General features: G+C 36.8%; 1 protein-coding gene across 2 annotated transcripts in view; it reads right to left on the bottom strand.

The window, feature by feature from the left end:
* The window catches only part of LRRC69 (leucine rich repeat containing 69), a 92307-nt gene extending 77399 nt beyond the window's left edge, over positions 1-14908 (bottom strand). The window contains exons 1-2 of one of the 2 annotated variants that reach the window (XM_065895676.1): positions 14726-14908; positions 1132-1258 (exon numbers count right to left, since the gene is read on the bottom strand). In XM_065895676.1, coding sequence (XP_065751748.1) covers positions 1132-1258; positions 14726-14908 — 310 coding nt within the window. The remainder of the gene's footprint in view (positions 1-1131; positions 1259-14725) is intronic. The other variant, XM_065895677.1, reaches the window with a different exon arrangement.
* Positions 14909-15121: the final 213 nt, after the last annotated feature.

Below are 15121 nucleotides of genomic sequence, written 5' to 3'. Positions count from 1 at the left end.
CGGCCCACAACTCCCTGGCGAAGAGGGTGAAGTGGACATAGAGTGTGTTCAACTCTATTCCAGAGCCAGAGTCTCCTTGAAGTGGAAGAAGTAGATGGGCGCTGGTGCGTGAAACAGCTACTTGCTGATCTTCTTCACCGGAGACTGGAAGGAGCTGGGGAATTCTCTTGCTGTATTTAGTGGGGAGCAGGTCCTCTTGGGTCACCAGCTTCTGCAGGGAGCTCAAGACAAAGTCGACGTACTAGAGGACTATGCACTTGAGTTTCATTTTTTGTGGAAAAATATTTCTGCAAGATACATGAGCTAATATTTTAAAGTACTTTAAAGAGATAGTACCAGAATTTACCTGTGCTCTTTCATATATACCTCTAACTGAGGGCCCATGAAATAATACCCTTAATAAATGCTGCTCAATGATAACAATGATAATATATAGCACCCATGCCTCAAAAGTTCACAGAACTTTATAAATTCTATTATATAGTTCTAATTTTACTATTGGGGACACATAGTAGTAAAATGCCTTACATGAGTTAATGAACCTATAAAAATTATCTGGATCTCTGTCCTGTGTTCTGTCCTTAAGCATACTCTACCTATATTAAATAGGAAAAATGTCATATTAAATGGAGAAATTATTAGTTTAAGGGAAACACAAAGAAAAAAATAAAAAATGCCATTTATTGAATCTCATATCTTTTCTTTAAAATTCTCCCCAAGTTGATTTACGCTTAACATCCTGAGCAAAGATTGTGACTTAGTGTTTGAGACAGTGTAAAAAGTGTAAAGAACAAGGAGAGCTGTGTAGAGCTTTTCTTTATTTGATTTTCAACTAGTTTTCTCTCTGGGCCAGAGAAAGGGTGCCCAGATTTGAGAGTCTAAATGTACACTGATTCTGAAAAGGGGAAAATTTACTAACACTAATGCTTATTTATTTTCTTAGATCTATATGTAAAGAAATACATAATATGGTAGTCGGAAAAAAAGTTGTTCCCCAAATTCCCTAATTTCAAGTGTAAATATCTCCAACCAAGAAAGATTAAAACGTAAAATTCCTTTTTCCCTTTACTTTCAAATTGTTCAATATAAGGAAATTAAGTTTGACACTATAATTATGCTCGTCTGACTCACCACATACTCCAGATGCAAATCTATGAATCTTATTTCCAAATAAATGGAGCTTCTTCAAGGATGTAAGGTATTTCATCTCTTCTGGAACTTCTTCCAAAAGGTTGTTTCCCAGATTTAGTGCTGTCAACTGCAAACATATAGAGATTTAATGAACTCATACATTATCCACTTTACATGAGAAAAAAGAAATAATTAAGCCCCTTTGCTGAGATACATATAACCTAAAAAAACAACATAATCTTAATTATTACACATGTACCTAAAATTACCTATATAAATAAAGGTCATTTGAGTTCATGTTCAAACAGTTTATGTTAATTTAAGCACAATTTAATTCTCAATTAAAGTACTTAACTTCATTAAAATTGTATTACAAACCATTTCACGGGTATTCAAAAACACAATTAATGATCCATTCATAAGTCACTTGAGCAACTCAGGAGTATCCTAACATTAAAAATTCAGCAAAGGGGCTAATTTCCTGAAATCAGAAATTAGCTGGAGATCTGAGGTCCTTCTGTCATACTAATCCCAAATGAGCTTTTTCACTTAGGCCAATAAGATTTCTATAATACATGGATGGGGCTGGGGTGGGAGGGTGGCCTTTAACATCACTCTGTGATCACAAAGTTCATAAGAGAAACTATTGGCATGATATGGTAGGGTAGGGAAGATCTGCCCTATGTACCTACTAACATCAGATTGGTCAGACATAGGAAGGATACATAAAAGGAGTTAGAAAGATCCTCTAGATCCTCTAATCCAGGGGTCCCCAACACACCCCTATTTTAAGGAGGAAGATTCAAGTCAAATCCCAAAGGAAGGTTAAGTAAAATAAAAGCATACAAGTAACCACTGGACTTAGCAACGTTAAAGTTATTGGTGACCTTGATAACAGGGGTGAAGTGCTGAGGAGGAAACTGAAGTATGCTGTGGAGAAAATGTGAGAAAGTGAAGACAATGACTAAAATACAATTCTTTAAAGAACTTTTGTTATGAAGGGACACTAGAAAATTAGGAGGGAGCTGGAGGGTTTGTATTTTGTTTAAAATAAAATATAGTACAGCTTATTTATATGCGGATGAAAATAATCTTATAGATAGTGAGAAACTAATGATATAAGGACAGGGATAATTGCAGCATCAAAATCCTTTAGTAGACGAGCAAGGATAGGATCCAAAATACAAATGGGTGATAGCCTTGGATAAGAGCAGGGACTTCCCCCTGAATTTGTTCCATTCTTCCTTAACCATTTCCCTCTGGACATAATTTCCAGACCCTTTACCATCCTGGTTACACTCTTATTTTTCTAAGTACTCCTCTCTAGAAACATGGTACCTAGAGTGAGACAGGAAATGTGATCTCATAGCATAGATCTGTTGGGACCATGGAATTTGCCTCAGGCAGATGACTATACTTCTGTTGCAGCCTAACATGACTACAACATGCACTCTTTCAGAAATGGGGCACATGGTTGGTGCATAATTAATTTTGTCTGTGGCCAAGAAAAACCTACTGTCAAGGAGATAACTCACATCCTGAACTTGTGCAATTGAATGCTTTTCTTAACTTAAATGTAGGAATTTACGGTTATCCCTGTAAAAATGTCATCTTGTTGGTTTTGGCTCAAGAGACATAAGTGGATGTGATGCTGTCACTCTAAATTCAGAATCTAAATTAGACAATGTCAGTGGACAAATGAGATCTGTTTTTCCCCTCCCCACTTTGGCTAATGCACTCATCTTTCTCATAATCATATGGTAGCCAAACTTTGGAATCACCTAGAACTTTCTCTCTCTCTCTCTCTCTCTCTCTCTCTCTCTCTCTCTCTCTCTCTCTCTCTCTCTCTCGCCACCTAAATTCAATCAGTAACCAAGTCCTATTCTCAAAATGCCTCTTAGATGCAACTTTTTCAACTCTCATTGCAATTACCCTAACACTAATCCTCATTACTGCCTGCCTATAGCATTACCTAACTTAAGAATGTAAAGAACGGGCTATTTTATCATTTAAACTCCTTTTACCTGTCCTACTGGATTATATATAAAGAGTTGCCCAAATAATCAGTCCATGAGGAATTTCCCTACTTAGTATGTCCTAAATGTTTCTTGGCTCCCTGTGGCCTTTTCCTCATCTTTGTATGCTTGTCCCAAATAGTGTCTGTGTATCCCAACTCGTCCTAAATTTGATTTGATTTATTTAATTGCATTGGCCTACCCATACCTCTAAGTTATAACCTGTCTGTAGCCTGCCTTGAAATGGACGTGTGTGTTTCCTCTTACATTATGGATATGAGGTAAGCATATCAGTGTCCATTGATGCCTTTGGGTTATAGACTCTAGATTTAATGTGTAGCAATCTTTGGATAAAGAGAGAAGATGATAAGAAGTTTGAGAAGAAAAAGTACTGATTAACTTATTAATACTAATGACTAACATTTAAATAGAATTTAATATATGCCAAATAATGTGCCATGCAACCTTGTACATTGCCTCAGGTGGACTTCAAGGTACCCTTAATTTACAGAAAAGGGATCTGAGGTACATGCTGTGATTTATGGTGAAATAACATAGCTTCACTCAATGGCCTATACTCTTAATTTCTACATTACACTATTTACTTTAAACTTTTTAAAAAGAATTTATTGTTGCTCAGAACGATCATATATATGCACATAATATATACATTCATTCATACATACATACACCCATTACACACACACAATAGAATTGTATGCAATACATGGATTTCTCATTTTAAATATTCTTGTTCTGTGGGTTACACCATTTAGTCAGTATTTTGCAGTAGGCAAAAGCACAGGCTTAGGAGACCATCTGCTATGCAATGTACTCACTATGGGATCTCAAGAAAGTCACTTAAATTCCTGTCTCCCTTTCTTTTTTTAAAAATGGAGATACTAGCATCAACTTCTCAGGGCTGCCTTAAGGATTAGAGACAATATAATGAAGTACCTGGCAAATAGTGGATATTATGAAACGCTAACTATAATCTTTTAGACTCAGGAGAAGACCATGGAACAAGATGTTAGACATACATGATGCTAGGAATGCTTCATATAGTATATATGTTGACACTTTGGCTCAGTTTTCAATTTTTAAACCTGCTTTCTTAATGATTTCTAACTCCTTTTTTTGAAATATTTCTAAATTCACAGCCACTTATGAATGATATTTTCAGGAAAGAGAAAATTATCTCTGTTATTCTGTTGGCCACAGGAATAATGACTTTCTGTTAATCAGTTAATTTTGCTGGAAATTTTTTTTATTATTTCTACAGTGATAATGTGGTTAGGATTCTCTTTCCATTAAACTATCACTAAACTTTGGTTCTCCAAATATTATAATGGATTTCTGTGTTTAATGCTCCCCCTTGGCATATATCACCTTCTCCAGGAAGCCATCTTCCTTTTGTAGTTGCATAACACTGTGTACTTTCTATGGCCAATTATTATCTTCTGCTGTGTATTATAGGGACTCATGTATATATCTTACCTTTACTATAAAGTTGGAAATTTTGCAATGATAGGGTATCTGTAATTCATCCAGCATTCAAAAAACAGTGTCTGGAATACAATAGCTGTTTAATAAATGTTAGTTGAATGCTGTCTGCTTAGATCATTTCTTTAATAAGCTAATGGTTCAAACTGTGAAGATACTCATTATGGCTCCACATCATTTGTCTTTTTTCAAAATCAAGTATCTATTGAGCTCAGTCAGTGCCAATCTACCCAGCTGGATTCACTTCCTTCTAATGGGCTGCATGCCTTCTTTATTCTAACCATCTGCTCGTTCTCAATAACCCCTATAATCAATTCAATGAGATGCCTATCATATGTATGCCTAGAACTTGGGCCAGGTATCCTAACATTTAATTATGCTGTGCTTGTAGCTATTAATTATTACTAGAAAACTCTATGCTATTTATTATATCTTTCAATTACTTTTTTGACTTTTAAAATGATTTCCATGACTAACTTGGATAAATTTTTTTTTTTATGTAAAAAAATACCAGCTCAAATGTCCATTTTTAATGGGAAGTCTTTCTAAACTAAATTATGGCTTGGTGATACCATTTTGGAACAAACTGTTAAATCATTCACCTGTAACATATACAAATATGTTTGAGCTGGTATTTGAAATATTAATCCTTAAATTCCTTAAAAGACATGGAATATTTCCATTCACTGTACCTAAATAGTGTCACATTCTGTAAACTACTTAATAAAATAATTGAATCAAATTAATAAAAGAAAAATAAGACATTTACATTTTTTAGTTATGTATATGGCCAAGGTATGTGGGACAGGGCAGCATTAGGGCTCACTCTACTAATTCTATTTTTTTTTTTAATGGAAAATTTAAAAAAATTTTTTATTGGAGTTTAGTTGATTTACAGTGTTGTGTTAGTTGCATGTGTACAGCAAAGTGAATGTTATACATATACATACATCCACTCTTTTTTAGATTCTTTTCCCATATAGGCCATTACAGAGTATTGAGTAGAGTTCCCTGTGCTATACAGCAGGTCCTTATTAGTTATCTATTTTATATATAGTAGCGTGTATATGTCAATCCTAATTTCCCAATTTATCCCTCCCCCCCTCCACCCTAGTAATCATAGTTTGTTTTCTACATGCTTATTCTTGGCTAATTTCAAAACTATTATTTAATTTTTCAGTAACTTTTTGTGTGTGTGTGCAATATGCGGGCCTCTCACTGTTGTGGCCCCTCCCGTTGCGGAGCACAGGCTCCGGACTCGCAGGCTCAGCGGCCATTGCTCACGGGCCTAGCCGCTCCGCAACATGTAGGATCCTCCCGGACCAGGGCACGGACCCGTGTCCCATGCATCGGCAGGCGGACTCTCAACCACTGCACCACCAAGGAAGCCCCTCTGCCCATTTTTTGATAGGGTTATTTGTTTTTTTTAATATTGAGCTGCATGAGCTGTTTATATATTTTGGAGATTAATCTTTTGTCCATTGATTCGTTTGCAAATATTTTCTCCCATTCTGAGGGTAGAAAATCACCAATTTTGATAAGTTTTTTTTTTTTTAATGCACGCTGATATTACAGCTGTCACAATACAGTCTAACAAAGTTGTTTTGAATGAATTTAAAGACAACTAAGTGCTACTAGAGTCATCTTACAGGAACAAAAATGAAAGAGCTGTTTGGACAACCCAATACATCAAGTCAGATTTCTCAAAACAATTATAGTTTCATTGGAAATAGTATCAAGGTCCATCTAATCTCTAGAGAATCCCTGTGACCCCTAAGACCTGTTCCCTTAGAGCCCCAAATTAATCCCAGTGTCATGAAATTGGCACTTCCTACTCAACAGTATTACAAGGAATCTCTGGCATTCACAGCAGAAGCATTAACAAGGCTTACCTTTTAGCATCCTGTCGGAAGCTTCTAAAGGAAAGACTAAAGAAGCAAGGATTAGAGTTCCAAATCTTGGAAAAGGGGAATTGCAACACAAAACTCATTCAAGTAAAATGTAAAACTTTCAAGTGTTTGGAAAAACTAAGCAATTGTATGTTTGAGTTGGGGTAGAGGCTAAAATTTTCTGAGTAACCTACATGGTTAAGACACTATACATGAGATAAATCAAGGGAGGCACAGAGAGATTATGTGCTCAGTTGGCAAGTCAGAGAAGAGGGTTGGGGCTCTTCTAGACATCTGACAGCTAGAGGAAGAAGCAGAAGTTCCAGTAGGGGTTCAAGAGGCTTAATGCAGGCTTGGGCATACAAGCAGAGGCAAAGGAGGAATGAAAGTAGTGTAGAGAGAAGGAATTCACTAGGTGTCTGTGTGCCAGGACAGGATACAATAAACAAGTATAAGAAAGCCTTGTTTTTATAGCAAAGCCAGGCTTAGAAAACATGAGGCGTTACCTACTCGATGGAGGAAGAGCGCATTTCCAGTGGATGGGACAGGGAAAGGACAGGCTTGACGCTGACAAACAGTAAAAACAATGTCAGATCCTTTCTGTTCTGCCAGACTTAGTGAGACCCAGAATGCCCAAGGAGGGAGAGATAGGGAAAGTTGTTGCATATGGTTTTCCTCTTGTGTTCCTCTGCATAACTCCCATCCTTCAGATCTTATCTCAGTTGCACTTCTCAGGTCTACCTTCCCTGATTTCTCTGACTACAACTCCTCATAACACAATATAATTCTTCTTCATGACACTTTTCACAATTATAATTTTACATGTATCTGTATATTTGATTACCTTTTTCCACTAAACCTGAGAGTTGGGACACATGATGTTTTCATTCCTTTTTGTATTATCAGCATCTAGCAGAGTGCTAGTCTACTACTAGCAGGCACAATAACTATTTGTTAAACATAGAAAAGAAGAAAGGCAGGAAGGGAGGGAGGGAAGGAGGAAGGGAGGGGGGTGATTGGGTTAGGGGGTCCTCCAAAAGGACAGTAAAAGTATGAAAAGGAGAGACTAGGGATGCAATAACAATTTACAAACTACCCAACTCTGCTTAGAGTTGCCTTTATTTACTGTCAATTGTTTATGGTCAAATAAAAAGCTATGGCAGACCACATCTTTGTCCTGGACAGCTACACGTGTGAACCACTTAAGGTAAACATTGCTGTACTACCACTGGACTTTATGATGCATGTCAACAATGCTGTACACAATTAGAGATAATGGCTATTTGTTTCTTTGGAGATTTTAAACCTATCATGATAGCTCTGTGTTTGATTAAGTTGGACTTAGAAAATGGCTTACATCCCATTTCACTCAAACTGACATTTGATGGTTTACTAAGTGCCAGGCACTAGGGACAAGACAAAGGTCTCCACCCTAAAGAGTTATAATAAAGTGCATCTTTGAAAATTGTTGATATACCAGCACTTCATTAGTCCTAGGCCAAATGCATTCACCATAAATTATAGGACATTAATCCATTTTTATCATGTCATTAGAAGTGATTGAAAATTTCCAGTTTCATTAGTCAAATTAGCAAAGAAAAAAAAGAATAGAATCTGTATTCTCTAAAGAATCTCCTTCCATTTTATCATTGTTGCTAGTTATACCACCATAGCAACTCTAATTTATTTCAAAGTTTCAGTGTCAGGCATTGAGCTTACATATATTAACATTTAATTTAATTCCCAAATGAAGACAAAGACCTTACTTTTTTTTCACATCTGCGTCCTCAGGACCACCATAGACACAAGAAGATGAATGGTAAATATTTGTCAAAAGAATGGATATATAAACAAATGGAGAGTGGGAACAATTCATGTATTGTTCAAACCTGCCACCTTCAGGCAATCCAATTTTTGTTTTTAGGAACTATAAATTGAAAAACACACCCTGGTGAATTTCACACCAAGTGTATAGAATAATAAGACAATACAGCTGAAAACAACCTCAAAAGAGACCTCAGGGCTTCCCTGGTGGCGCAATGGTTGGGAGTCCGCCTGCCGATGCAGGGGAAACGGGTTCGTGCCCCGGTCCGGGAGGATCCCACATGACGCGGAGCAGCTGGGCCCGTGAGCCACGGCCGCTGAGCCTGCGCGTCCGGAGCCTGTGCTCCGCAAACAGAGGGGCCACAACAGTGAGAGGCCCGCGTACCGCAAAAATAAAAAAAGAGAGACCTCATTTTATACATGTATTCACTGGTTGACCTTAGCAAATGACTTAACCTTTCTGAATCATAAATGTTATTAACCATATGAGAGTGATAATTATAACTTCCTTGAAAATGAACAGAGTTCCTAGCATTGTGCCTGGCTCTCAGTGTATGGTGGATGCTGTTATTCTATTTGATACCATTTTGTGAGTGCAAAAATTTTCTAAGTATTACTTTTGTTTTAGGAAGTTAAATATCAAGACTATTTTAATGCTGTGCATTCTGTGGCAAATATAACCCAAAAAAATCAGTATATTGGTGCAAACTGGACTTCCTATAATGATAAAAGAAAGACTAACCCAAAAGTCAAGCAGAGTCTAGACCCAAAGGAAAAAAAAAAAAAAAAGATAGGGGGAGTTTCAATCATTATTAAAAGCATGACCTGTAGCACCACAAGAAAGAATTCAAACTAACTTTTAAAAAACACATTCGGGGATTTTATAGAAAATTGTTAGAGTAAGAATCATGATCATCTTTGAACTATGACATAAGTATCATCAAGATATGAAGACCACAAGGACACTTGGCAGCATTTCAGCTGAATGCCGCAATGCACCCTGCCTGCTTTATCTGCTATATTTTTCTCCTTAGCACTAATACTACCTCCCATCTGTTTTGCATGTTTCTTTCTTGCATCTCTTCTGACTAGAACATAGCTCCATGAAGGCAGGTATTTTCATCTGTTTTTTTTTTTAATTGCCAAATTACCTGAGACATAGATGGTGCTCAATACTTAAGTGTGGCTTTGAATAAATGAAGGCAGAAATTGAGACCCAGTGAGATTAAATATCTTATGTTTAGTTGGTGAGTGGCTGAAAAGGTTGAAGTATCAGGACTTGCAGACACTCTTCCAGGGCTCTTTGCAGCTCTCTAAGCTCTCTCTTTTCTGAAAGTTTTGTCTTCCCTTTCTATTAGCAGCTGGGAGAATGAGCAGTATTTCTGAACTGTGTAAATAATCTCTATCCATCTTTTGAGGGTTTCTAGCACATTTTATTCAAGCTGCTTCTAGAACTCCCATTATAAAGGGAAAACAGATTTTCTTCAAAACTCCACAACATTGGAAACTCTACATGAAAAAAATTGCTAGTTCATAGCAGTGAAACAATAATGCCATTAGCCTGAGTCTCACTTGTAAAGCACTTTAAAGATAGACCACAAGAAGCCTAGTTTCTAATCAGTTGAATTCTTCTTTAAAAGTAAAATGTGACTTCTTCTTTCAAAGTAAGGGCTGAGCTGAGCCAACACCCTGTTTAAGGAAATTGAATTGGGAAGTCAAAATTTAGGATCTCTCCTAAATAGTCAAAGGATGAGGAGGAGAGTAATGGGGGAGCCACAAGAAGACAAAGTAATGATGGTCAGACTCTTCGGCTTTTTTTCCTGAGGGGGTATAATTTACAATCTGTAACTTTTTTTTTTTTTTTTTTTTTGTGGTATGCGGGCCTCTCACTGTCGTGGCCTCTCCCGTTGCAGAGCACAGGCTCTGGACGCGCAGGCTCAGTGGCCATGGCTCACGGGCCCAGCCGCTCCGCGGCATGTGGGATCCTCCCGGACCAGGGCACGAACCCGTGTCCCCTGAATCGGCAGGCGGACCCTCAACCACTGCACCACCAGGGAAGCCCTACAATCTGTAACTTTTTTACTAAACAACTATTAAACAGGAGAGAAGGATGCACATGTTTTCAGATATGCAAGAGTTCAAAAAATTTAATTACCACATACCTAGACTAGGGTGTTATCTGGAGAGTTATTTCTACAAAATAAGTGAGTGAATGAAAAAAGAGGGAAAACATGGTTCCAGGTAACAGTGGGTCCAAGTCAGGAGCCACAAAGGGATATCCGGGCTGACAGTATTCAGCAAACCTAGACAGTAAGCAGCTTAAATTGGGGCAGGAGGACAGAGGCTCCTGGAAGGAAGTTACTCAAGGAAAAAGCATATTTGATAGGGTATGTAATATGATCACATTTAAAATAAAATGAGGCCATGATAAAGGCAAAAGGCACAAGAATAAGTGAAAGACAATTAGAAACCCCAAGGAAACAAAAATGGTATTTGAGGAAGAAAATATAATCATAGTATATTAATTGGTTCCATATAAATGATATTTACTTATTAAAAGTATATGTTTTAGAATTTTAGAATTCTCCATGAGACAAAGATTTAATCATGGTGATAACTGAATAGATTATAAATACTATACATCTCATAAAAGTAAGAAGTTTATAATTTGTGAAGAGGAAGAGGGAAGGAGAGCTGAAAGTGGATTACAGATGCCAACATTGCCATCTTACCAAGTGGGGAATAAAAAGAGATTGTAGTTGATGAAGAAAGAAACAAAGGTTGGGAGATTGGGATTGACACATACACACTACTATATGTAAAACAGATAACTAATAAAAACCTACAGTATAGCACAGGGAACTCTACTTGATACTCTGTAATTACCTAGATGGGAAAAGAATATAAAATAGAGTGGGTATATGTATATGTATAATTGATTAACTTTGCTGTCAGCAGAAAATAATACAACATTGTAAATCAACTATACTCCAATAAAAATTAACTTAAAAAAAGAAACAAAGGTGTAATAATATTAAATTTAAAAGATAACTATGGAGAAACTAAACATATTAATATAAATATATTTGGAAGATGAAGGAGTATGATATCTAAAATGGACAAATCAAGAAAACAAAAAAATTAAAAGTGGTTATAAATAGAGGTCAAAATTAATTGTGGGTGAGGGGGAGTGGAACAGAAGAGAGTTACTTTTTATTATAAACCTTTTATACTATTTGATTTTTTTAAAACAATGCACTGTTACTTTAATGGAAAAAAATTCAAGCAGGGGTGGAGAATTGGCTCTTGGTTCAGTCAAATTTTAAATTCCTTTGCAAAGAAACTCCTCTGTCTCATTAGAAAAGTCCATATCCCAAGGATATCCACTCTTACCACTATTATTCAACATAGTTTTGGAAGTCCTAGCCACGGAAATCAGAAAAGAAAAAGAAATAAAAGGAATACAAATTGGAAAAGAAGAAGTAAAACTGTCACTGTTTGCAGATGACATGATACTATACACAGCGAATCCTAAAGATGCCATCAGAAAACTACTAGAGCCAATCAATGAATTTGGTAAAGTTTCAGGATACAAAATTAATGCACAGAAATCTCCTGCATTCCTATACACTGATAAAGAAAGATTAGAAAAAGAAATTAAGGAAAAAATCCCATTCACCACTGCAGCAAAAAGAATAAAATACCTAGGAATAAACCTACCTAAGGAGGTAAAATACCTGTACTCAGAAAACTATAAGACACTGATAAAAGAAATCAAAGATGACACAAAAAAATGGAGAGATATACCATGTTCTTAGGTTGGAAGAATCAATATTGTGAAAATGACTATTCTACCCAAAGCAATCTACAGTTTCAGTGCAATCCCTATCAAATTACCAATGGCATTTTTTACAGAACTAAAACAAAAAAATCTGAAAATTTGTATGGAGACACAAAAGACTCCAAATAGCCAAAGCAATCTTGAGGGAACAAAATGGAGCTGGAGGAATCAGGCTCCCTGACTTCAGACTATACTGCAAAGCTACAGTAATCAAGACAATATGGTACCAGTACACAAACAGAAATATAGATCAATGGAACAGGATAGAAAGCCCAGAGATAAACCCATGCACCTGTGGTCAACTAATCTATGACAAAGCAGGCAAGCATATACAATGGAGAAAGGACAGTCTCTTCAATAAGTGGTTCTGGGAAAACTGGACAGCTACATGTGAAAGAATGAAATTAGAACACTCCCTAACACCATACACAAAAATAAACTCAAAATGAATTAAAGACCTAAATGTAAGACTGGACACTATAAAACTCTTAGAAAAAAACATAGGAAGAACAGTCTTTGACATAAATCATGCAAGATCTTTTTGACCCACCTCCTAGGGTAATGGAAATAAAAACAAAAATAAACAAATGGGACCTAATAAAACTTCAAAGCTTTTGCACAGCAAAGGAAACCATAAACAAGATGAAAAGACAACCCTCAGAATGGGAGAAAATATTTGCAAATGAATCAACAGACAAAGGATTAATCTCCAAAATATATAAACAGCTCATGCTGCTCAATATTAAAAAAAACAAACAACCCAATCAAAAAATGGGCAGAAGACCTAAATAGACATTTCTCCAAAGAAGACATATAGATGGCCAAGAGGCACATGAAAAGCTGCTCAACATCACTAATATTTAGAGAAATGCAAATCAAAACTACACCTCACACAGGTCAGAATGGCCATCACCAAAAAATCTAGAAACAATAATTGCTGGAGATGGTGTGGAGAAAAGGGAACCCCCTTGCACTGTTAGTGGGAATGTAAACCAATACAGCCACTGTGTAGAACAGTATGGAAGTTCCTTTAAAAACTAAAAATAGAACTACCATATGACCCAGCAATCCCACCCCTGAGTATATACCCTGAGAAAAACATAATTCAAAAAGACACATGCACCTCAATATTCATTGCAGCACTATTTACAGTAGCCAGGTCATGGAAGCAACATAAATGCCCATCAACAGATGAATGGATAAAGATGTGGTACATATATACAATGGAATATTACTCAGCCATTAAAAAGAAATGAAATTGGGTCCTTTGTAGAGACGTGGATGGATGTAGAGACTGTCATACAGAATGAAGTAAGTCAGAAAGAGAAAAACAAATATCATATATTAATGTGTATATATGGAATCTAGAAAAATGGTACAGATGAACTGGTTTGCAAGGCAGAAATAGAGACACAGATGTAGAGAACAAACTTATGGACACCAAAGGGGGAAAGCAGTGGGGGGTGGGGTGGGAGATTGGGATTGACATATATACACTAACATGTATAAAATAGATAACTAATAAGAATCTGCTGTATAAAAATAAATAAATAAAATTCAGGGGGAAAAAAGTCCAAATCTGTTTTACAAATGTACTTTTGGAAGTTATTATTAAAGGGGGAGTTTTTGAGTATTACCATATTTCTTGGAAAGATATGGCCACAGACTACAAACTCAAATAATTTTGGAAAACTAAGAGGAAATGAGGTAGGTGAAGGTAAGAAACTAGAGTTTTGTTTTGTTTTTTTTTTTTTTGTAACTCTGAACTCAGAAGTAATGAACTATAATGAACTACAGTGACTTGGCTGTTATAAGGTTGTTTCAGTGCTGATGACAGTTTAGAAGTGAAGAAAAAGAAAACTGCAAAGTTAATATCCCTTGCCTTCTCCCAACCTCAAGATGTTAGCAGCTGGAGTTTCACATTGTTCAGCAGAAATGTTTAACACAAGCATCTGGGATTCATCCTGTTGCTCTTTAAGGATATTCTTTATTTAAAATACTAACCTTCTTTTAAAGACTACTTCAGAAAAAATGAATGTTCCCTCCTTCCCATTTCCTGCGAACACTCCATTTCAATGTTCAGCCTGCTCCAGGAAATTGAAAAGAACTCCTTTCTTACATCAGAAATATCTCTTCATTCCATATGCAAAAGCTTCAGGATGGTACCCAGGGTGAACAGCATCTCCAGGATCCTCAAACCCACTTCCAGATGGAACCCCCAAGGTAGACAAGTAGATCCAGGCTCCCCACCCCTTTCCAGATGACAGCCTCCAGAAAGATGAGTATAGCAGAGACCTAACCCTCTGATTCCAAATGTGGGTCATAGAACACATGGATAAGTTGAATCTTCTCTCCCTACCATATGTAATTCACTAAGGGAGAAAGCCTTCTGATCCCTTTCCAGCAACCATCCACATTAGTCTCCAGGGAGCTAAGTCTCCAGAGATTGAAGGCTTCTTGTTTTCTCTTTTCTCTCCTCCTATTTTCCATCCTCAATTGAAAAAGATAATGCTGTTCCTCACCTGGGTCAAGGTGCTTATCTCTGGGCACACTTTGGGGATTCGGTTATTCTGAAGGTCTAGAGTCTTCAAGCCAGGCAGTTTTTCTAACATTGAGGGCATCTTTGTCATATTCTTTCCATTTAAGGTAACAATTTTAGTGCTTTTACCGCCCTTCAGTGCTCTTATTAACAACTTTTCAGCCATGGGCTTGGAAGAGAAATAGCTTCCTTATTACACATCTTTAGAACCTCTAATTGTAGAATTGGTGTGTCATGGAAACAAAAACATTCTGAGATCTACCATGTTGAAGGTGGGAGGCATTAGATAGGTTCCTGTGTAAAAGGTACGGAGGGAAAATAACTGATTCCGGGTTTGGGGCAGGAAATGTACAAGATGAGCCTAGAATATCTTGTGCCA

This window comes from Phocoena phocoena, chromosome 17 (assembly GCF_963924675.1).
Source record: "Phocoena phocoena chromosome 17, mPhoPho1.1, whole genome shotgun sequence".
Lineage (NCBI taxonomy): Eukaryota > Metazoa > Chordata > Mammalia > Artiodactyla > Phocoenidae > Phocoena > Phocoena phocoena.
Note: the sequence above shows the minus strand (reverse complement) of the source record. Positions and strands in the feature narration are given on the sequence as shown.